Source organism: Aythya ferina, assembly GCF_964211825.1.
Source record: "Aythya ferina genome assembly, chromosome: 2".
Taxonomy (NCBI): domain Eukaryota; kingdom Metazoa; phylum Chordata; class Aves; order Anseriformes; family Anatidae; genus Aythya; species Aythya ferina.
The window spans coordinates 85,268,745-85,294,346 of record NC_140297.1 but is presented as its reverse complement, the minus strand read 5'-3'; the positions used below and the strand labels follow the sequence as shown (position 1 = coordinate 85,294,346).

General features: G+C 38.7%; 1 protein-coding gene across 1 annotated transcript in view; it reads right to left on the bottom strand.

The window, feature by feature from the left end:
• Positions 1-960: 960 nt before the first annotated feature.
• DAP (death associated protein) overlaps positions 961-25,602 on the bottom strand; it is a 45,501-nt gene continuing 20,859 nt past the window's right edge. The window contains exons 3-4 of the mRNA XM_084509324.1: positions 5,306-5,348; positions 961-3,603 (exon numbers count right to left, since the gene is read on the bottom strand). Coding sequence (XP_084365450.1) covers positions 3,484-3,603; positions 5,306-5,348 — 163 coding nt within the window. The 3' untranslated portion in view covers positions 961-3,483. The remainder of the gene's footprint in view (positions 3,604-5,305; positions 5,349-25,602) is intronic.

The following is a 25,602-nucleotide window of genomic DNA, read 5'->3' as shown; positions in this document are numbered from 1 at the left end:
TGAGAAAATGTTAAGCCATGCTGTTAAAATTAGAAGTAAATAAACTCTAATTACTACTAACTGCTGAAAACAGGGCCATGGTACTTGGAATAATTATGGACAACTCAATCAACAAGCATGCCAGATGTCACGCCCAAGTATTTTTCCAAAATTTAATGAAAGAAGACAGTTTTTGAACAATGTAGTACATGACTGCTGAGGCTAAGGAGCTAATATTGTAATAGTCTCAAGAAAGCAAGTCTATCATATTTGTACTGTGAGGTATCCTTTATGTTTATTATATACACACTAACCATATACTAAATATAGGATGCCAAAAATATCAGAAAGCTTCCAAAAACCCTGTGGTCACTTATCCAAAGTCTTATGTGAATCACTTGTGTAATGGCACGTACAATGCAATGTTACCACTAGTATTACAGGAAGCCTGCCAACTCTTCTGGTTATAAAATTTTCGTTTCTGAAAGAAGACTAGGACTTGAAAAGTAGCAGAAAATGTTAAATCTCATTTCCTTTACCATACTGATTTATTACCAGTCTAAGATTCTATACCTTGGCAAAGACCTAGTGGGGAAACTCCAGTTTCATAGTGGAAGACAGCAACTTGCCTTCTAGTTGGAAGAATTCAAAAACAGTTCATCCACTATGTCATAAAACCTCCTAATAATTTTCAATAACTATAAAATGTTGATTAGTCTTGTGGCATTCTGTACTAAAATTCCATAAAACCCACAAAACTCCACCCTGATTTGCACTGTGCTTATAGAAAAATGAGCCCAATATACAATCTCATGCTTTATTGTTGCATTATTGTCACTTTGACAGTCCCAGAAAATTTCTTTTGCAATCATTTAATATTAATATCTGAACACCTGCTGTGCAATATGTTATTGTGACATACTTACTTACTTAGAAAGTATAATAAACACCAGTATAATAATCACCAGTAGACAATCCAGATCACCAGTTATGATTCTTTATTCTCAGCAAGGTAACACTTTGGTAAGGCAACCTATGCATCAACATGGATACCTTCCAACAATACAGAATATGCTTTCATACAGAGACATTTTCTAACTGTATAGGAATTCCTGCACTCTAAAAGGCACTAAAGCTATCTTGGGAGTCATACTCCATTGTACAAACGTATATATATCCATCTAAGTAATCACAGACAAAATTCAGATACTGTCTATATATGCTGTATATATATATTGCATTAACAACCAGGAGCAGTTTGTAAGTCAAAAGCACCTGTATTCGCAATTTTTAATAAAAGGCTAGAAATATGGTGTTGCTTGCAAAAGGTAGAAACACACATTTGTACCTGCTGTTACTAGACACAGAGTAGAGGTATCCAGCCCCACAAAATTCTGTGCAACTATACCAAAGTAAATTTAGTTTTCCACTACAGTTAATAGAGTTGAGAGTGATTTAGGTTGTCTTGAAAATGTTGGTCACGTCATACGCACACTGACTGTTTTGACTACATTATTGTCTACAGTTTGAGTGTAGACACTACTTTAGATGTAGACACAAAACTAGAGCTGAATCCCATCCACATCATTCCCAATCATGGTCCATGCACTATAGTGCAATCAATAGTCCCATGCACTACCAATGAGATGCCACCCCTTGCTGTCCTGAATCTTCCAAATGTTCCTGCCAGTGCATTAGCTCACATAAATATTCCACAAGGTTCAACAATTCTACCTTTATGAATAAATTACTCATTTGTGAATCACTTGGACACTCATGAGTGGCAATGAACAAGGCCTCAGAAGTACCGACATCAGAAACAAAGCATATTTAAAAATTATGCATATTCTAATACAGAATAATTCTTAAAACCAATGTTCTCATTCTCTAAGACAAGTAGTCATCTAATTAAATTGAAAATAAGGACTGCATACATGGATTGTACATCCCTCCCTGGGTGCAGAATAAATATATGCATGCATGCCTATCCTTTGTAGAACACCTTTTCCATTTCAAGCCTACAAATAGATGGACGTATCAGGTCCCTTTTACCTACATGAAGCGAGTTATTTTGCTTGTGAAATGGGCCGTATTTCACAGAATTGTTGTTTTAAATCAGTTATTCAAAGAATAATTATTGAAACTGCAGATATTTAAGGAAAATCTTAAAGAAAATTGTTTTGAAAACCCCCGTTCACTGTTTTTCCTAGTATTTGCTTTTAAACATAAATGAACTAGTAAAGCACCAAGTGATGACAAACTTTAACTAAGCTGGCAGGTAAATGATTGCAGAGCTAGCTCCTGTACCCAGTTTTTGAGGATGTTAGAAGTTTTATGAACCTACACGGCATTAAAACCTGCACTGTATTTATAGTCAGTTAAAAACAGAAGTACACTTTAAAAATGTAGGTGGAATGTTTAAAAAAATATTTTTCCTGGGTTTTATAGAGATGAGTTGTAGAAGGAAGATGATAGAGCTTGTGATTTTTTTCTTTTTGAACTGTGTAATGAAAAGATGTGATTATGTGGCCTAACCTAATCAAATTGCTTTATCTGAAAGGTAACTTTTATTCCCTTGTACCATTATTGTCCTTACAATAAAGAAAGGATGCACAACAGAGGTTGGGTCATAAACCTAAACACATTTAATGATGTTACCACTTATCTTCCAACAGCGATCTCAAAGTGTAATTTAAAAAAGAAACCAGATTTTTCTTCAGTTTATTTTAAGTTCAGTTCTGGAAGGTCCTGAACTGCTTCAACTTGTTATTAGAACTGAGAAATTACCACCTCATAAAAATACAGGCCGCAGTGGGACCCATGAGATCACAGATCGGTCATCTACAGCAGCAGCGTACTTGTAACTCTGACTGCTTCTTCCTCTCCATTCCACAGACCTCCATACGTGCAGAGCCTGCACTGAAGAATTTCAGCAAGACTACGAGTGCGAAGGGGTAGAAAGAGGATTCAACTGGATTTCTGTCCAATTGAGAATATATTTGGACCCTTTTATCATTTCACTAGTTCAAATCAGAGGGCACAGCCACTGACACCTAACATTTTAGGAAGCTATCTATGGAATCTGTCTGTCTCACACACAAACTCCCTCCAGATAATAAAAGTACCAGTACAAAAGGGTTGTTCCGTACTGATTTAGCATAAAAACTACATAATTATCTGCTATTGTAATGCCAGAACTAAAAGTACAAGCTTTAAGCTCATTAATCATATTCATACTAAAGTTTTGTCTTGGCAGTAAGAGAGTCTTATCAAAAAATCCCACCCTTGATCCGCAAATACTAAACAGAGAAGGGGAAAATTCTCCATCTAGTATATCAACTGAATGTCTTCGTTCTTATTAGCCCTTTGGAATTAAAGTAGAAGAAACAGAATATAATTTTAGGGGTCAATATTACAGATTTGATAGTGTAAATCGTTAAGTGTCATTGTCTTCTCTCAAACATGTTCACTGATGGCAGTTTGGCTGAGATTTTGATGGAGAGCTCACTTGCGAGGTTGGTGAATATGCTGCTTGACGTGTTGAGGGTGAGGAAGCTTTTCCACAGAAGGATGTGGTTTCTGATGAGCCACCTGAGCTGCAGCTGGAGGGAAGTCCTTATCACCCTGTTTGAAGAACACATCAGGAAAAATTTAAGACACCTTAGATCCCTGTGTTCCGTTTCAAGTGGATATAAGTTTTTTTTTTTTTTTTTTTTTTAACGTAAAGAGCAGATGCAAAACAGTGCAACATATTCCTCTAAGTCCCCTGTACACGTAGTATCTTGCTATTCTTTCAGACAAGTTCAAAATTTCACCTGCACAGATTTAGCTTCTTCCAATTATACATAGCACCTAAGAACACAGTATCTTAAAGCAATCCAATGGGAAAAAAAAAAAAACAATGTTTTAACTTCAGCATTTAATAGATGCTTGTGCTAAGTCACTCTTCACTGTCTCCGTAGAGTCAGATCTATTCAATGTACTTGGTTTTCACAACACAGCAAGAAAGAGGAACTATTTCACAAATAATCTAAGGCAGCTTGAGAAATGACCTGCACAGGAAAACCAACTGTAGAAATGCTAGTTCTGTAGGAAGAAAGGCAGGATCTAAAACTACTTTTGACTCAAATCTTGGAGCTCCCTAGCTTTTAAGTTTAACTTGCTCTTCTAACAAGGTCTGTTAGTCTTAGTTCTCACTTGCTACTGTTCTACAGTATCAGTTCACATGTAATCCTCATGTCACCAACTTAGAACTTTCTTTTCTAGGGTCAGTCCCATGAAGTTTTCAAAAAGCAGTGGGAAACAACTTCTCTCAGTCCTCAGTGACAGGGAGAGAACAGCACTGCAAATTCTGTTTGGAAAATGGGACAAACACAGGCAAAAACAGTCTGTATTCCATGGGTTCATGGGGTGACAGTGTTACACAGAAATATTTTGTATAAAGCAGACACCTCAGATTGCCTGGTTCACACCTGACCCCATTCCAACCTACTCCAAATTCTTCACTTCTACTCTGCCAGCATTTTATTTTTATCTTGATCACGAGGTTAGCTTTTTATATTTTTTCTACTTTGTTCTCTGCTCCAAGCTGCTTCTAATTTTCAAACACCTCTTCTCAGAATTAACATTTTCTACATTCTTTCCCCTTTATGCTGTTCTGCCTTTTCCATACCTCTCTGACCCCTCACACCCTGTTGTCTCAAACAGAAGATGCAAGTGCAGCTCTTCTCTGACTTGTTTGTAGACATGTAAACCACCTTACACACCCTAGCGATAACCATCATGTAAAGCCAAGGTAAAAACCCTATGCACAAGGCACGAATTACTGACCAGATAATTAATGGCTTGTTAATACTGATGATTAAGCTTATGGATTTCCAGGTCTTGCTTGTTGTTAAAGGTCAGGGAACAAACACCTAGAACTCCCTGTACCCCAAGGCACATAGGGTAGCTCCGTGTCTTCAAACATGTGCCACCACAGGCAGAAGTGCTGCTCCACATCACAGGTCAAACTGTAGCAGCAGGTTTACATGCAATTGCCTTTAAAGACAGGAATGCAGTAATATCTGCCTTAGATATGAAAAGAAGATCCAATAAACTTTAAGTGCTGAAATTAAAACAGTGGAAGCCATTTCAATAATTTCAATTTCACACAAAACCCAGACAGAATGCTCAAAGGGACTGAAACAAATGTAGAAACCATAAAGCTCTTTATAATAAAAGAGAAAGGGGAATGAAAAAGATTAATTTTGTTCTGATCAGTAATAATTCTGAAAAGCCTACAATCATTTTCCTATGGCTGAAAGAAATTTAATGATAATCTTACCCGAGCAATGACACCAGAGATGAACACTGTTGGCTTAGGTGGGCTGGAAAAAAAAAAAAAAAGGGATTACTTTCACCAAATATTTAGAAGGTAAAAATCAAAAGCATGTCACACATACAATGAAAAAAAAAAAGTGGCATTTTTGGCAATTAATGTTTCAAATAAGAAAAATTTCCTCTTCCAATGACTTTTGCCTTATTACAGCCAAGAACACTGATACAGACCTGTATGTTTTGACTGCTCTTACTTCATGTTAATTGAGAGACAGCAGTGAAAGGCTAGTCTGAAAGCTTAGTTTGTTACTTAAAGCTGAGAGTCTTGGTTTGTTTCCATTGGTTTATTAATCGTCCAATTTTATATATGAGCTGCCTCCAGTATGCTTTGGGCTTAGTATATTTGTATTGCAAGAAAAAATGGAAACTGCAATGAGACTAAACTTACTGCTGTTATGGAAAATAAAATAAAATCCAACTTTATATAAGTCAGTCAAATGAATTACGATTCCGAGTCTTAGAAAAAACAAGACCTAATACTTTAAATCACAGACTTTAAAGCAGATATTTATCTACTCTATTACACAGGAGAACTATGTCCACAATAAAACAAATGCTAAAAAACATAAAGCAAACTCTGCTCCACTTTTTGATTTGCAGACTTCCATTCACATCAATAGGAACAGACTCAACAGTAGAATTCAACTCACACTTGGTCAACACAAGGAATCAGATTCCCTGGACCACTGACCTACTGAACTGACAACCTTTACAAGAAGACCAAACTGCAGACAGGCCAGCACATATGGTGGTGAGCATTGCCATAGCACCTACATTTCATATGCTCAGCAACTTTGGTGGCATATGGTAAAACCATACACCCGCGTGGAGGTCTGCAACAGGATCAAGAGCAGCAGCTTCACAAAATCTCTGTCATAGAAAGCTTGTAAAGATTTTTGGTATGATGCTATGCGAAGTTAAGGTGATAAGCAGCGCACTATGAGACCTTGATATAATGGTCTAATAAATATCACCTGAGCCCTGATTAAGTCATGGTATTGCTAGAGTCTCTGAACACTCCAGATGTTTAAGAAAACTCACCAACCCTAGAAATTTTAAAAAGTGATAAAGAGTAGAAGGATTAGAAAAAGGGGGAAAAAAAGTTTTGCTTTATAATAGTTCCATTTCAAAGTACCAGTAATATTTCCTGCAATGAGAAAGAGTATTTTGTTAGCTGAATTAGCACCTCTTCAATCTTATTTTCTGTTAATATAAACTAATATCAAGCAAAGATCAACAGCAAAATACTTTCATTTTACCCTGATTGTACTGAGCCAATTAGTACATTACAGTCTAGATAAGGTATCTTGTATGGCGACCAACAAACTCAAAGAAATAACTCTGAGAAAACACAGATGTACTGTGGTGGCTGACAGCTCCATTCATAAACTAACACCACGACAGTATAAAGGAAATGAATGGCAAAAACAGAAAAAAGACATAGCAAGTTCTTTAATTACACATGGGATCTGGCTTTAATCATACTCAGTGCAATATCAAACAAATTGCTCTTTCCCTATTAACAATATTAGATTGTGAGAAATTCAAATCAGATTGATTTTTTTCTTATATTCTTACTATGACCTTTGAGTGTTCACTATGCTTGGGTGATGCACGAAATTCAAATCAACATTTCCTGAAAAGAGCCTATATTTGCTGAACGTGCTATGGCTTGTCTAACCACCACCATGCCATACTTCTTGCTTTAAAAACAAATGTTTCATTGTTTTGGCCAAAATTGAAAACCAGAAGGAACCTCTAGCATAATGGTTGTTTCAAATTGAGCTTTTTCCACTGTATATTTTAAGTCTTCTCAGAAATTCTGGTATCCTGTTTAGGAATGTAATGCTGTTAATATTCAAGGAGCCTGAGCTCACAAGTGCTAAGTTCCCTGGGTACACAACAAAGTTGGACAGAGATAGAAAATACCGTACGTTTCTGTACTTATTTTTCATTTAGTTGTCTGTTCTTTTGTCTCAGGAATTAGGCTGAAGATCATATAGGGATCATTTTCATAAAAAGTTATGCTAAAAGCCAGTCAGAATTCTACATTTCAGGTAGTAACACAGATGTAGTTGACATCTCCCTGTAGAGATGAAAAGAAATCAGTAATACCATTTTCCTGGTAAGAACTATATCCTTTGTATATGAAGACTATACCTTGAACTCTATCATGAAATAATGTATTTAGCCTTGTTTGTGTACAGCTTATTCTGGGACTGTCATTAGCAGCACTATCTTAAGAATAAGAGAGTAATCAGGACTCACAGGTGGGGTAGTCACCAGAATGCCTTATGCCAACTTGCCTAAAGTTAACGCAGAACATTTTAGGATGGCACAGAACACAAGGGGAACAACCTACATGGAAACCAGAGTTGTAAAAACTTACCTACATCCAGCCATACTTGGAAAGGATTTGACATCAATTTTCACCCTTGTTTGCCCTCCTTGTGGTTTTTTGATTGAACTCCTCTTGCTTTGTGCTAGATTTCCAGCCAATGGGAACTAATGAGAATGCTGACCTGACTTCCAGCTCAAGCACTTCTACTATCCAAAAGGCCTTTTGTTGTTTTTTCTTTTTTTCCTCAGAAAACCCTGCATTCACTTCTGGCTGACCTGAGCAACTGCACTCAATAAATGCCGCAATGAAGCTTCACCTCTGTAGTTAACTGATTACAAAAGCCAACAAGTGAACACTTCACTCCAGTGGAAGTAACACCAGCCGACCACTGAGCTCATTTACATAAGTTAATTATTCTTTAGCAGGGAAAAAGCCAGAAGGCTGGCCAGAAATGTGAATGATTGAATGCACCTGTATCCTTATGATTCTACCTTAGAGCCACCATCTTTTTCCTAATTTCTACTAGATCACATTGTCCCAGAAAAAATCTTTAAAACTTTAATATTATCAATTATCTCAGATGATCTATTGAACCAGAATCAGCCCGGAGCATCTATAATCATACACCTATACTAATGAGGAATTCAACTGATCAGAGAAAGACCTGGATAATCACTCACTGAATTTATTGTGAAGAAGATCATCTGCAAAAAGATTTCTCTCATTAAAAATGAAATTAAAGCATGAATCAAATCTCCACTGCCAGACTCTCAAACCATTGGCTTTGTCAGATACAGATTAGCTGCCAGGCCCGTAATTTCATAATCACACTCCAGGACATCTAGTGCAGTTGTGGTATTCCAACATCATTCGCTATCCTTCCAAAGAGCTTACCAAAAATAGACACAAAACTAGAGACTATGCATAGGCTATTGTTGCTACATTTGTAAAACACTGTCAAGTGCTTTAAATTCTATTGGTGTTTTATGTAAAGCACAACCTACATTTCTATTATTTTGTAAGCCGTGGTGGTTGCTTTGAGGATATACTTAATCTGATGAAAATTGGTTTGACAGATGTTGTTTTGAAGATGCAGCATTCCTTTGTTTAGGCATCAGTAAGCAAGAAAGCAAAAAAAAATTACTTTCTTACAAAAATTGTACTTGTTTACAAATATATGTTTTAAAGCTGTTTAATGCACACATTTGTTTATCATTAAATGATAGCCTTAGCTGATGTTGTGCAGGAATACAACAGTGTATTTTCCCAGACTGCTTATTGTGTGTCAATATTTTCAGAGCGAACACTTGTTTTATTATAACAGAGGAAGAGAACGCATCTGTCAAGATTTCAGTGCTCAAAGAACTTACCCTGATTTTACATGTGCGACGCTGCTAAGAACGGCACCTATTTAACTTCCGAATCTCCACTAGATTCATTTATCCTGATTGTATTCACATAAAATAAAGATTTCCATTATTTCATAATACTTAGCTTAAATAAGGTCTTTATCTGACATTGCAAGTAAATGGAATACTTGAAAAGATCATTAACTAGATGAAATGAGGCATTAATAACACTAAAATCTTACGTCTTCACCTCAGAGGGACTGGTTGAGCTCAAGTCTGACAGAAATATTGCAAAGACAAACACAAAGGCATTACTGTGGAATCTCCTACAGCCCACGGAAAACATGCAGAGGTGGTTATTTATCCCATTCCATTTGAAATATAGAAACTGAACTAATCAGTTTTCCAAGTAAATAGTGATTGTTATAGTCATTAACTGAATCTGCGCAGTGTATGCACACACACGCACAGGCTACGTACATATACAGACCACACAACTTTTTAAGAGTGGTCCAAAGCACAGGAAGGAGCCCAGCCTCTGCCCTGTTTGCAGCACCTTGATTGCCTAGCACCGTGTTACTTGACAGGGTGGATCTGATGCCAGTTTCCAGTGGCTGGTTGAGTGGCAGTCCTGATCTGGATAAAAGATGGTAAGCATTACTCAAAGCATGATTCAGAATAAAAGACTGCGTTTAGAGATAACTAACTAGGAAATAGAACCATGGATCAAAGCTAGCACTCAATAATCACTGGCAATTGGAAAAATGAAAACACACTAAAACAAATAAAGAACAGGAAAAAGCAATGGTAAACATAGTACCTCACAATATATGTCGTATAAAATATTGTATTCAGTCCAGAAACACCATAACAAAAGAATCAGAGCAGAAATAAAGATGGAAAAAATAACCAAGAGGGCATGCAGAACCTTCTACGTGAGTAAAGAGCTAAGACCTATTTGCGCTCTGTATACGCAAGGCTGGAGAATATTGTTCCCATTTATCTTCTTTATAGTATACATAGAAAATAGTATACATAGAAAAATAACACTTGCAGAAAGTTAAAGACATGCATTTAAAACTAGTAATAGCAGACACCTTTAAAATACCAGAGAATTAAATGCAGAACCTCCTGAAAATAAAGTAACATTAAGACCAAGAGTTTAAGGAGATTCAAAACCAGAATTAGACATTTATACAGCTTAAACACATTCACATCAGTATAGAAACATGAAAAAGTTGTAAAAGTGCTGGTATTCTGGGGCTCAAGTTAACCTTGAAATTACAAGGACTACAAAGAGACACCCGTGCAGAGGTTAAACTTTGAAATTTCATTATCTTCTCCGTCTTCGATTAGATATCACAAGAGATTATTTTCCTGATACATCTGATTCATCCAGAATTCATTTCAGTACTGTAGATCAGGGTATAAGCACAGACTCAGGATTCCCAGTATGGAAATATTTAAACAGGCTAGCCTGCTTTAAAAAGGATAGAACTGAACACACACCATTTTTTTGCTAGGCTAGAATTATTTTTTTTAAATAGGTACAAAAATGGTAATTGCTTTAAAACTACATTAAACTGCATTATCTTCTAAACGTGTGTAGCTCATATTTGTCTTTTCCTCTTTGTGGGAAATAATTATTTGTCCTCTTACCAGTCGTCATCATCTGCTGTTACAGGGGCCTGGCAAACAGATGCATGAAATAATGGCATGACATGTTTTTCAGAGACTTAGGAACCACAAACCATGTCACAATTTTTAACTATCAAAAAGCGATGGTGAATTTTTTGTGTTTCCTTGCCTCTCTCAAGCCACCCAGTGGCATGCACTGACCTGTAGCTGGCCTCCCTGACTATGGAGTGTGAAGGAGCAATGCCAGAGACCTGCTGCCAACTGGAGACGCACCCGCACTGCTGGGCAAAGGCAGCATGCAGACAGCACCTCGCCCCTCGAACACCCCAATATAGCAAGGACTTGAAAAGGGAGAATAACCTTCTATTGACCAGCTCGCCCTCTATTTCTTTGCTCATTTTCCAAGTAAACACACCATGCAGCCTCCTTAACAAGTTGCTTAGGCAAGCAAAGTGAATAACATTAAGTAGTATGTTCAATCACCCCTTGATCCCCCAACTGTTCCCTAATTAGAGCAGGTTTTATACCTTGTGCCTACCAAAACAGTCGCTCTATGAACAAAAAGTCCTCAAAATACTCTAGTCGGAAATCCAACTTCAGTCAACAAAACTTCTGACTTTAATCTCGCCCTTGGCTTTCTAGAATTAAAACCGTTTTGGCAAGTTGTTCAAACCACCCGGCTTAATCTTCAAGGTTACTTGGAAATTCATATATTCTGGTTATGAAACATTAAAGCTAACTATTCCTAGTTTAATTCCTTTTTAAAGATGTCCAGATACTACTTTCTAGCGGTGCTTATTTGAATTTACGTGGTTGCTTTTAATTTTGGCATTGTCTGCAAAAATAAATTCTGAGATGATTAAAAACACACTGAGATGATTAAAAGCACATTTCTCAGCAATAGAGAAAGACTAACAAGCACACTGCTCATCAGCTTGCCTGAAATACTTTCCAATTGGCTGTAATGCATTTAGGTTATTAATTTTCTGGACAGAAAAGTAATAATTAGCCTGACTGACTACCAGAGGGAAATATGCTAGTTGATTGCGCAGGGACGTACAGTATCTGATATTCCATGTTAATTTATCCTGTTGAGGTCATTTATTTATCTGCCATAACTTTCAAACCTTTAAGATCACCCACAGGATGGCACTGTTGAACCTCTGAGTTTTCTGTACAGTAAGTATACACCCTCGAAAAAATCCAGGTGTTGTGGCAGACACTAAAACAAGGAAAAGAAATGTTTCCTCTCGATGAACTGAAGTGTGTGTATATGTATGTGTTCATATATATTTATATATATATGGATACCCAGGCATACACATACATGCACACACAGCCACACGCTACTTTTAGAGAACAATTTTCTTGTCTCCACGTGTTTAGTTTGTGTCCCAATATATCCCATAAGCTAGGTTCCACTCTGCTCAACCCTTTTCTTCCTGAAAGCTTGCATTTGTCTGCATAGGAAGAGCCTAAAGCCCTAGCAGGACATTGTAATGACTATTTGCTTGGCTATTCATACACAAGCAAATTGTGTGTCCTGATCTTTTAATGAGATGGTAAATCACTGCCCATTACATTTGATAGCAACCGATTGACATTCATTGTTCTTACAATCACCATCAACTAGCCGCAGCATATGGCCTGATTAATCTCACCAGATCAATCTCATTCATCTTTGGGTTTAGTGCATGTTTTAGCCACGGAGAAAATTATTTAAGAAAGAGAGATTGCTATCCACAATCTGTCATCTACATTGTTGTACAAGCTATACAGAGAGTAAATTTCTTTCTTGCCTTCTTCTGATCACAGAACAAAGACTTAAGTATTTCACCTTTTCTATAGGCTCAGAGGATTTAGAAACAGTCCACAGTTGGTTTGTGTATCAGGGTTCAACCTCGTCTAACTGCAGCATTAGCCCACATAGCGTTTGTAGCCCCTTAAAAAGAAAAATGAGAGCTACGAAAACTGACATAAAGCAAGTAATAATTAAATGCTGGTAACTCAAAGGAAACTCTAAAATAAGGAATTAAGAAGGGCAGACTTCAAGCATTTGCAAAATGGTTGGCCAGCAAAGACCATGGTGCCAAGGGAAGAGAGGACCAAGTTTTTCACTCTAGTCACACAGTTAAGTGCATTTCAGAATATGTTCCCATGATGGTAACACGCTTTCACACTGAGAATATGACAACTATGGGCCTGCACTACATCATCTCAGCATCAGAGATACATTATTCAGTTGCAGCACTGTTGCAGGTCCTCCAACATCTGTAGCAGATGGAAGATGGAGTAGAATTTGAAAAATGCCATTGACACTGCACTAGGAATGTGTGATGTGAGTGCGACGAAGGGGATGCAGAAGTTAGAAGCTAATGAGAAGGCTGAAGGCTTCTCACTCCTGTCCTGGTGAATTTCTTCATCTCAGAGACACGCAGCAGTGGCCCAGAACGTCCCAATCACAGCTGTTAGAAGCCATACCTCACCCTCGCCTTCACACGCCTCAAGCCATTAACTAATTCAGCAGACGTGCACATTTCACTCTATCGCTTTCAACAATTGCATTATCTTTCCTTATTACTCCAAACGACACTCTAGACACAGAGAGACACGTATGCATATTCATGTATGTAAATACTACACCATCTCCCACATCCACAGCACTATTACAAGAAGCCTCCTTAACCCAATTCTGCACTACACATGCGGCGCAGTTTCCGTGCTGCAGTAGCGCCTTACTGTTGCATGAGTCTCTCCAATGCCAACACAGACAAAAATCAGCTTTTTTGTTACTCCTGTGGATGTTCACAACTCCCCCTGCAGCAGAAGAGATCGTGACAAAATTCTTGCCCATTTCAAAATGCCACACCTGGGAAGGCTCCAAGCACAACCAAGGGTGCTTTGGAAGGTTATGTCTTGCACTGTCAGATCCCAGGCTGAAGATTGTGCAAGTCGCCTGGCCAGGAACATGCTTTAGTTCAAACCTTTCCAACATTATTGACACAATCCTCCTTACCATCCAATGGCAAGTGCAATTTCAAGGGGAATGAATCTTGTCATAGGAATAAGAGACTAGCAAATCTTTGAACAAAAACATCCTCTTAATTCAGACGCAGGAAGCAAAGGAATCATGCTTGCTGTATTCTTGTATTTAGAGCTCATAAAGAAGCAACAGAAGACAGAGTTTAAAAAATGTTTTCAATTTAACAGCTTATTTCTAATATTAAAGAGTAAGCAACAAAAAACCCTAGTCACTAATGAACTTAGCCCAGCTAGGTTTTTAATACAACAGAAGGCACAGAACAAAGCTCTCAAAAAGAGATTCAGTTTCTCAAAGTTCACTTAAACAAATATGCTATTTGTTTAATATGCTATTTAAACAAATATATTTAATTTATTTGCTATTTGATTGCTATATGCTATTTGTTTAAGTGAACTTTGAGAAACTGAATTTCTCCACAGAGAAAACAACCTCCATTGACCTGCCAGGAAGCAACCACTTAATTCCTCTGCTACCATTGCTACCCCCATGCTGCTGATCCGTGGTGCTAGGACAGCCAGAATCTTCCTTTTTCGTCTAGAAGCATCCAGCTACCTGAACAGTCAGAACAGATGGTTTCTTCCCTTCTTATTTATCTTAAGGGTTTAATCCAGAAGGTCAACATTTGATATTACTAAAATCAACTGCAGAACTTCCACTAATGTCAATGGGACTGGAACTTCATACTGAGGAAACACACACAAAATGACCCTGAAGAAATCAATAGCAATGGGATTTAAAGCATTACAGTCTGAGGATTTCAAGAGGAGTTCTTGGATGTTAAACTTTCACTCACTGTGAAACAAATGTCCAGATTTTTAAGTGATAATAAAATCTGTGGCAATTCAAATGGATAACGGATCAATGTGCTGTTAAATCTGAATATAGTTCTGTAATAGTAGCCATTCATTTAAATGGGATATAGGAGTCTTCAAGCAACTAAAAACCCCTGAATGTCAATACCTTTAGCAATTTTTCTGTTAATCTAACAAAAACAACTGCTAATTTTCTAGTTTGGTCTGTTAGATCTGTCACATCCTGGTACATTTGTTTGAATGGCATGTATTAATAACAGCTACAGAGCTTCTGTTCCTTAATCAAGTATTATAGCACCTGCAAGAGGGCAGCTAACCACTTGCCTACACTGGTTTCTACCATTCATTACCAAACACTTAGTATAACATGTTTAGATTACACCTTTCTCTGTGACACATACATAGCTCTGCTTCTTCGCTTTGCTTTTAGAGGACAAACAGATCGGTCTGAGGAATTAAAACAAGCATCCAGAGTCTCAGCTGAATTTAAATTCATTAAACAGCGGTAATACTGTTGGTACTTCATACCAGTCGTTTGCAATGGTATTTTACACTGGTCGTTTCCATGCAGATGACAACAGAAATAAAAAGACTGTAAAAATGACTCATTTTACCGTATCCACTACCTGGTGGCGCATTTCTTGCTAGAGCGCTGTCTGAAGTTATGTTTCTGTAATTGTAGCTATGGGGTGTCCTCAGCAAGAACACGGCTTCTCCAAAACATCTGCATAGTGGTAGTACCTCTGGCTACTGTCTGGATATTATTAAAATAGACAATATAATAACGGGAGTTGACTTAATATGTTATCACCTTCCTTACCTTTGAAATCAGGGACAACAGACATAAGTAAAGCACATTTATTTTAAAAATAAATTGCACCTAAGCATCAATCCAAGTTAAATTAGCAAAAAATAAATAAATTTTAGAAGAACCCTTGATTCTCCTGTACACTTCAAAGAGCCATTTCTGTCATCCTGTGTGCATTGGGACATACAAACATTTCAATTAATAATTTCCTAATGAGATAGGACATAGCTTTTCTAGAAATCCATCAACATCTAAAGGTGGAGAACTCTACCAATTCGGTAGGTCATTTTTACTCTGCAGATGTGAACAGAGCAATGGAGTCCCAGTAAATCACTGAAAATTAATGGATAACATATGATACCGGAATGAGGTTTTCAAACAATTAAAAAAATGGAAATAGCAATTACTGAAGTAAGTGCACCTTCCATCACACACACACAGCCAGGTGTGTGCATTTGTAACACTATAGTGCAGGACAGTTCATAAAGCAGTGTGACTGATGGCTTATTCTTTTCAATGTTCACATTTTGAAGAAATATTTTGTAAATATGAGACATTTCAATTGCAAAAAAAAATATATATATATTTTTGTTTGTTTTTCAGTTCATGCTTCTATAACATTTCCTTATGTCCCTTCCCACTACTAAGACTCTCCAGGCTCCTGGGACTTACAGCATTACTGCATAATGCTGACTATTTTAAGAATTCAGTACAAAACAGCTCCGTTTAGGTTTAACTACAAAAGCAAGTGGTTAGAGGGAGATCAACATCTGCAGGAGCAGGAACCAAGAGGAAATTTTTAATGGTACTTTTTGGTAGAGGGTACAAGGAAGGCAATGATCCCATCCTCTCTATTCCCCCAACCTCTAGCTGCCTCTGTCTCTTAGCTCCCAAAGACTAGCTCTCAAATCAATAGCTTTTTGTTTGTTTTTAATGGTAACACATTAACTGTGCACAATGGCAAATTAATCATCAAATTGTTTATTTTCAGAGGAGTGAGGACTACGGGTAACACTGCTCCAAACCTGCTGCTTTCCTAAAACACACCTCTAACTTACTGCACAATCACTTCACATGTAAATAAAAAGATTGGGAATTTGTAGCAACCAAATTTTGCTGCAGTCTGGAGCATAAGATGATGCACTGCCTGATTCAGGTAAACTCTTCTGAATTCATGTGATCTTATAAATAGCTCAAAACCTCTGCAATATGTGGTCCGTGGCCACATATTCTCGGTCTTGTAGTGATTCCCTTCCATATGGCAGGTGCAAATCAAGTGGTGAGGCAGGACTCTGCCCCCAGAAACATGCTGGGGTCCAGTGAAAATTAAGTCTCTGATGGAGGATTAAAAAAACAGTCAGGGGAAGTACTACAGGTTTTTGGTCAAAACATGATAGTTATGTTTATGAACCCAAAGAACAAAAAGCCATAACAACTCCGGACACTTTTACTGCTTGTTTTTGTATTCATTTGTAATCCTCCTTTCACAGTCTTTCCTGAGATTGTTTTATAAATTGATACATATAAACCTTCAACCGGCAAAAAAAAGTTTGCAGATTTTTCATACCAAATACCTACCCATTCATTTTGAGTTTTATCACCACTAAGAAAGCAGAATGACCAGCTGTAAAGAGAACACCTTTAATTTATCAAAAGGCCAAACCATTTTCTAATTTTCATCCTCTATTTTATGGCAAAATTTTGTATTAACCAGTGTGGCATTCCTATTATGAACCTGCATGTTCAGAAGAGAAGACAGACCTCTTGAGTATACTCGCTCTGAATTCTTGCTGCTATGACATTAAAATTGACAGAAGGGTATTGGGCTCCTGTCATATTTATTTAAAATCTTTATAGAGAAGAAGTCCGTCGGGACATACCCTAGGCACCCAGATGACAGCAATGCTATTGCTGCAACATAATGGCCAGCTGCAAACTGAAGTTTAATTTCTTTTTTGTCTATCAGAGGGATCTTGTCTAGATACTTCCAGTCGCAATGAAGGAAATTTCCACAAATTTTACAGCAGCAATTCTCGCACGTTGCTGTACATATCAAGGGAAGTAGAAAGTAAAAGAGTGTAAAGGAGCTTCAAGCAATAAAAGAATTCTTTTTTTTTTTTTTTTATGAAGCTCTGCTACAAAGAGCAGCAACATTTCCCAGTGCAACACATATATACTAGCACAACCCACTGTTCAGAGAAATCACAAAGGAAGCACGCTACTCGTGCTGTGGGTAGAAGTAAGAAGAGAGGGCCCATTCTTCCCAAGGAACGGATAGCTCAATTTTTGCTTGTTATTTTTTAAATAAGAGGCATGTAAGTACAGAACAGTAAACTGTAGGGGCAAGAAGAGGGAAAGGATGGGGAAAAGGATTTCCTAAAACATGGTGGAAGGTGAAGTTCCTGTGACAGGCCTAAATAACAGGGCAGTAAGAGACATCAAGAGAAGCACTTCTTGTTACGAGAACTAGGGCTGAAACCTGCAGGCTCAGATGTGCTTCCATTAAAAAATAACCAGGGAGGCAGTTAACAGGCAGGTATTGCAGAGCTCAGTTCTTTGCAACAGGATCACTGAAGTACAGCAAGAGGACTGGTGAGTTCTCTAACAGGGCACTGAATAAAATCCAGAATATCAGAAGCGAGAACTAACATCCTAGTGAGATACAATTAAACCACCTTGCAACTACAGTTAGAGCAAGGTAACAATTAATCTGCCTTACCTCCAGATTGGTAGTGAAGATCTCTTACAAGGATAATGGAGGACTGAAGCAAAAATGAGATTCGTTCAAATAACAAAAGCTGTTAATAAGGATGCAGGAAGGGAAGCCAACCCCTACCTCACAGCCAGGCACACATAGCCCAGTAAATATCCAGCACAGTATACCTCTTTATACAAGGAAATAAACACATGCTCAATGCTATCTGCCAGAAGTCTGAAAGTTCAACCTACCTTTAGCCTCAGTCATTTGGAAAATACAGCCTTTTGCTGCAAGTTAAACAACCACGTTTCTTTACTTACTGCAAAAGCACTATGGCCTTAAAAAATACACAGCTTTGACACATTCTGATCCTTCATTTTATATTCACAACACATTTTTAAACACTAATCTAAAAAAACCTCTCTGGCTGTTCTATATATCCAAAGTTTGTTGCTTGAACTCCTGCAAATTTCAGCATCAAAACTTCTCATGGCTTCAGGCACCTGATAGGAGCAACAAACTACAGGGAACACTGATAAACTGAAAAGACACCTTAGCTTCTGATCTTTCTGCTAAAATGGTATTAAATTTGCTAACTTTTGTTAACCTTTCTAAATGCAAATCCTGCCTAATCAAAGCCACTTAGAATTATTAGCCATAAATGTACCTTGTTTTGTAGATAATACAAACAGTAGAGAAAGATTATGAAAATACGTTGCAAAAATGCCATTGATTTGTCCATGAAAACCTTTGTTGTAGATGTTGCAGGGCATCACTAATGGGTATATTGCCATGGGCTTACTGCCTGGTCCAAACAAAGAACTCAGCTACAACCTTATTAAGCGTACAAAGGGAGCAAACATTAGAATTTTTGTGCACTTTCTTCCCCCTTTTCCACGTGTTTCCCCCTCAAACACGTATTTTATTCATGTCACACGAAGAAGTGATCCAAGTGTTTTGTAGTCTATGCAGGGACAACGAGCACTCTCATTCTGCCAAAAGAGAGCACCAAAAGATGCACTTGCAAATAGGAAGCCAGCAAGTGTCAACAGCAGGCAATCACCCAGCCTTGGAATCTGTTCTGTTCTGGCACAGCGCGATCACGATGCATGACATGAAGGATATTCCCAGCCTGTGCTAAAGGGGGAGCGAGCTGTGATCATTATCAGAAGTAAAAGAAGTCATGCTGATTTGCATCTGCATTTGCTTTGCAAAGCTTCAAGTAATAGTAGGGTGCCAAGGCAGAATGGAAACTCTACATTAAATTCTACATGAAAACATTAGTTGGACCCATTCATTATTAAGAAAGCACACCTCTGTGTAATTCCCGTCCTTCTTTAGACAGAATCACAGAATCATAATCATCTATGCTGGAAAAGACCTTCAAGATCATCAACCTGACCTATCAAGTGCCATCACTAAACCTTGTCCCTTCATGCCACATCCACACATCTCTTAAACACCTCCAGCTACAATGCTTCACCATCCTCTCCACGAAGAAACTCTTCCTCACATACAACCTGAACCTCCCTTGACACATCTTGAGGCCATTTCCTCTAGTCCTAGCACTTGTCACCTGAGAAGAGAAACTGACACTCACCTCAATACAACTTCCTTTCAGGTAGTTGTAGAGGGCAATGACGTCTCCCCTGAGCCTCCTCTTCTCCAGAAGAAACAACCCCACTTCCCTCAGCTGCTCCTCAGAAGCCGTGTTTTCTATTCCCTTCACCAGCTTTATTGCTCTTTTCCACACTCAAGCAACTCAGTAGCCTTCATGGGGACCCAAAACTGAACACAGTATTTGAGGTGCAGTCTCACCAGTGCCACACACAAGGGGACAATCACTTCCCTAGTCTTGGCCACACTATTTCTGACACAGAGCAGGATGCCATTCACCTTCTGGGCCACCTGGGTACATTGCTAGCTCACATTCAGCCAGCTGTCAAACAGTACCCCTGCTCCTTCTCAGCTGGGCAAGTTTCCCAGTTGCTATACTACTGCATCGGGTTGTTATGCCCCAAGAGCAGGATCCTGCATTTAACCTTGCTGAATATCACGCAATTGGACTCAGCCCACTGATCTAGCCTATCCAGCTGCCTCTGCAAAGCTGCACCTCACACACCGGCAAGCAGTCTCACATAACCTTCCCATCAACTCATCAAGTGCTCAAAAATTCTCATATTGATTTCACTTAATGGTCTCACTGACATTCTTGGCACAGGAAGCAACTTGATCACCTGTTACTACTATTTCTTTTAGGTACTGTAATCTTGAGGAAAAAATCAATTAAAAATCTAAACCAGGCTGACTTGAAATGTGGGTATTTACATGAATATAACCTGCCCTAGTTTTCACACAGATTAGGCGTTCACAATTCCATCTGATGTAAATAGGAATACTGTATCTCTGAAAACTGTGAAGAGTCTCAAGCAGGGTACTTGCACTCAAGAAACCGCTTCTGAATTTTCAGTAGAACGTAGCCTGAATGACCGCTGTCAGAGAAGCACAGCAAAAGGCAAACATCTGACATAATCCTTGGATAAAATGCCAACAGAAGTTGAGAGCGAATGCGCTGATTAAAGCGGACAAAGCAAGAGAGCCTGTTGTCCACAGCTTGGTCTTGCTTCTTCTAGTCTATGTAAGCTGGTTTTCTGTATCTAACCAATATTCTCCTATGAACAATTTGGCTGCGATAAGGAAATGCAACATTGTGCAAAACGCAGACTTGACAGCCAAGAGAGCTCAGTCCTTCAAAGTACAGAAGAGACAAAGAAATCAGAGGCAAACCTCAAACACCATTGCTATCGTGACCTTGTTCCTGACCTGCACTTCGTGATCTTCCCTGGTGGTTTTCTTGACTGTTAGCTCAGGCTCTGCTGGCCATGCCAACAGGCACTAGGCTACAGATAACAGGCTCATCACTACACTGTTGCACTTGCTCAGTGCTCAGGGCAGAATATCTCTGGAGATTCAAATGCCCATGGCAATTTGCAGCATGTTCCACTTGGAAGACCACTGGGTTTTTCTTCCTTTGTATGTCACTGTTATATTTGATTATATTTTATACAGTGTGTCACTGCATACGAGCATTTTTTGCAGACACAGTTATCTCACACTGGCACTCTGTTGGTCAGAAATCAAATCAGACAGTTTGGACCAGTGGGCTTGTAGAGATAACCAAGAAGTAGCTTTCAGTTGTCCCACCGGAATCAGTAACCACAGTTACTCCACCCACAATTAGTAACATCCGGGAATACCTACACAAAGCTTCACCCTGAAAAAGCTAAGTGACTCTGCTAGATCATCCAGACTCCAGCATTTGCTGCTTAGTTGGCTCCTCCTAGACAGTGGCACAAAGGAAAGTGCTTCCTCCCAGACAACTCTCACTAAAGGTCACTGCACTTTGGATTGATTTAAAATTGCTGTCTTGGATTATATTACTCCTTTAAAATGATACACGTCTCTTAAGGCTGCTCACAGTACCGGAAAAAAATAATTCCTAACCTATTCACCGTACTTACTGTTTACACAATTCATAAAGTAAAACTGTCTTCAGTGATTCCCCTGACTTTTAAGAACTACAAGAACCACTAAATCTGGAAGACAAACACCACAAATAATAAAAAATCGCAGAGCTGTAATTACGGAGCAGTCCATTACAGAATTACAGAAGGGCTGATAATTGCAGGGGACCTCTGGAGTCATCTGTTTCAAACCACGTCCAGGTGGCTACTGAAGATCTCCAAAGAGGAAGACAAACCCTCTGGGCAACCTGTGCCAGTGCTCCATCATGGCACAGTAAAGAAGGCCTTCTTGGTGTTTAGACAGAAAGAATCTCTCTTGCCTTCCAGTTTGTGCCCACTGCCTCTCATCCTGGCACTGGGCACCACTGAAAAGAGCCTGGCTCCATCTTCTTACACCCCCCTTTAGGTATTTTAGCCTTCTCTTCTCAAGCCTGAACAGTCCTGGCTCTCTCAGCCTTTCCTCATCAGAGAGGTGCTCCAGACCCTTAATCAACTCTGAGTCAAGTACAATTCTTACTGTATTGCAAGTTTATCTTGTGTACTTCATGAAAACAAAAATTCAACTGCAAGGGTGGGATTGATATGCCAGTTACAAACAAAATTTTTTTGAAGATTAATGGACTTTACTGGTACATACAAATAAGATCTTTTCTTCAAAACATTTTATTTTCATGTAGTTTGATGAATTTGGCTCACAGCTTTTCACTTAAGTGAAACTTTTAAGTGCCAAAGATAGCTCCATGTAGAGCAATTAGAATTTTTGAAGTTGAGACATATACAAGATTACATAGTATTATTCTGCAATAAATACCAAACATAACCAATGAACTACAAATAAATTATAATATACACATTTACTTTTCCCTGTGGTTTACAATCAACTATGCACATACACATTCCTCTACAAAAAGCAGAATAGGAAGTTTCAGCAGTAGAACACTTGCATCCCCCCAAACGTTTGGGATTTACACAAGGTTTTAAAATTACTACCTAGATAAAACAGTTTTTACATAGCACTATCTGCACAACAGCATTCAATTTTCTCTTTCCTGGCATTCATGAACTTAGCTTCTGCTAAAAGAATTCAAGCATTCTAATATCCTAGCCTGCTTTGCTTAGAGGAGCTATAAGCACATAGGGGCACACTGAAGTATAGGAGTGTGTAATTAGGATACTTTTACACAGATACTTAATGGATTGACTGCCTTAAAAGACGTGTTTTTGTTATGTTTCGTAGATTGACCAGCACTAGTCTGATGAACAGCTAGGGTTCAGCCCAGGACTGAACACTGCCAGTATCTACTTGTTGAAGGATATTCTGTCAGGGTGAGGAAAGAACATCACAAGAACTGAAAGTTAAACCAAGAAGGAACACAAAGAAAACTTTCAAAATCATCAGCAATCTTGAGATGAGTCTCCAGACTCTAAGAAGGTCAAATGACAGACTGTACAATAAAATCTATGAAGGTACTTCTTCATAAGGTCTACAATTATTAGCCACTTCAATCAAGAATCATTTCTGATCGTGCTAACAGCTGGATGGGATGCTCACCTGTGCTACCAAGAACTGGAAGCCAATGGCATTCTGCAATCCTAAGTGCCAGTAATCAAACCTGTAAATCACACACCCTCTGCCCAGCAATGTTTTAAACTGCTTCCTACTGGGATGCAGAGGAAACATTGGGAAGCATACCGTACAGACAGGGCAGCCCTGAGAGGTCATTTCATTTCTTGTTTCTCACAACTGACGAGGCTGCGTGTCAGTGCAAGAAGGTAAGTTGCCAATCCTAACAAAGCAAAGTACCTTCTAGGGCCCAGCCTCGATTCACCTGATCCAACTTTCCTGTGTATTCCTGTTCTGTACTCTGGCAGCGTAACTTCATGCATTACTCCTCACTTTCTCTAGTTTTAGGAACTTCATCCAAGATGTCTGTCCCAGTGAAAATGAATCCTTATCCATTGCAGGAACTGTTCTGAGGCACTAAAGTACTTGCAACAGAGCAACGATAATCCCACATGCTCTGCATTATGTATTCTACAAATTGAGAAATGACACACAGGACAAGGTATCTGAGAGAAAAAAAAAAAAAAAAAAGGTAGTTTAAGAACACCATACAGATTGGCTAAGAATTGTTTTCCAGAAATAGATAATTCTTGTAATTTATCAAGTAAGGGAAGGTTAAAAAAAAAAAGGTGCACACCAAAAGTCACATGAGGTGACTTCAGAAGGGTTGGATTCACATAACGTGATTCACTGGAACACCTCTAGCTATACAGAAGTCAGAGCATATTACTACTCAACTTTTAAAAAAATTCAACCTGATGCTTCTTGAAATATTCATGTATGACTGACAGCGGAACTCAGACAGATCCCACCGGGACTTGACTTCCCACACAGCAAAGAGGCTACTTACCCTCTGCAGGTAGAATTCTTCTCACGGGAGAAAAAAAAAAAAAAAGGGGGTGTAGCCCAGCTGTTTGAATAACTAGCTTCAATGGGAAGGTAAGTTGTTCTGCCACATGAAAACTGGAACTTTAAGAAGCAGTAGTATTATCACAGCTTAGAGGAGAGCCTCAACTGATGCGTCCTTGTCAGGAATGTTTCCTCCAGCATTTGTGAGAGGTGGGCAAAAAAAAAATATAAGGGGTCCTTGAGGTGACAGCAGATAGCATTCATCACACAATGGCATAAGAACACGGGCAAGGCAAGATGTGTATGTACTTTCAGGTGTGAAACAGAAGTCTTCATATTTGAAATATAAAAAAAAAGCACACAAGCCCAAAAGCTTATCTAAATTTCCAATGGCCTAATGAGGTATTTCATCTGTGTTTGTAAGTTATGCTTTGAAAATATTTGTGCTTGCAATTATTTACTAGGCCTGTGCTCAGGTACAGTGAATACAGCTCACCCTGTACAAGATTCCTCAAAGCTTCATAGGTCAAATGGGACTTCCTGCAATTTCAGCAGACTGCAATATCTACCAAGAACAACACATAAAACACCATCTAATCTTTATTATCATTGCTTCTGTGTTGTCCCTATTATATACCCTTACACAGACAAATCCCAAGAGGTCTAAGTGCAGAAAATATGAGCTTCACAGGAAAAGCCGGAACAGATGAATACAAAAAAAAAAAAAAAAAAAAAGACAGATTGGGATTTGCAGAAGAGAGGAAGAGACACCTGAAGCTAAACCAGAGAGAAACCTAACACAGAGTGCTAAGTGATAAAATACAGGCTGTAGGTGACAAGGCCAAAGAAGAGATCAGAAAGTTTTACATCTAATACTGTGTTTTTCTTGTCCTGGTGAACAGCAAACTGAACACGCCAGCAGTGTTCCCTGCCAGCAGAGAGGAATATGGGGAGATTGCGTTGGAGATTATCTCCTTCTGCTGAGTACTCACTGGACCACATCTGGAATACTGTATACAGTTTTGGGCTTCAAATATGTAACACATCAGTATAGTAGAGTGAGCTCCGTAGAGCCACCTAGATTACCAGGGCATTGGACCACTCAGCCTGTGAGGAAAGGCACAACGAACTGGGTTTGTTCAGCTGCTTTGGGGGAAACCTAACAATAGCCTGCCAATGCCTACAAGGAGGCTATCAAGAAAATGGAGCCATGCTCTAAACAGCAGTGCATGGTAGCAGGATAACAGGCAATGGGCATAAACTGAAACGAGAGGTCCACATGGGCTGTAAGAAGGAACTTGCTCTGAGGACAGTCGAGCAGTGAAACAGGTTGCTCAGGGGGATTCTGTGGGCTCCGTCTTTTCAAGACCACACTGGATATAGCCCTGAGTATCCTGGTCTGATTTCATAGCTGACTCTGATTTCAGTCCAGACTTGAGGTCCTCTTGAACATGAATTATCCTATAGTCCATAGCCTGGAGCATGGTAGTAACACACTGTAGTTCACAAGAAATTTAGAAGCATAGTACCCTAAACCAACCTACACCAGGCAATTTGGTTCCAGTGATCAACAACAAACCTTTAACAAAGCTGATAATAGCTAATGAAAGCATACTGT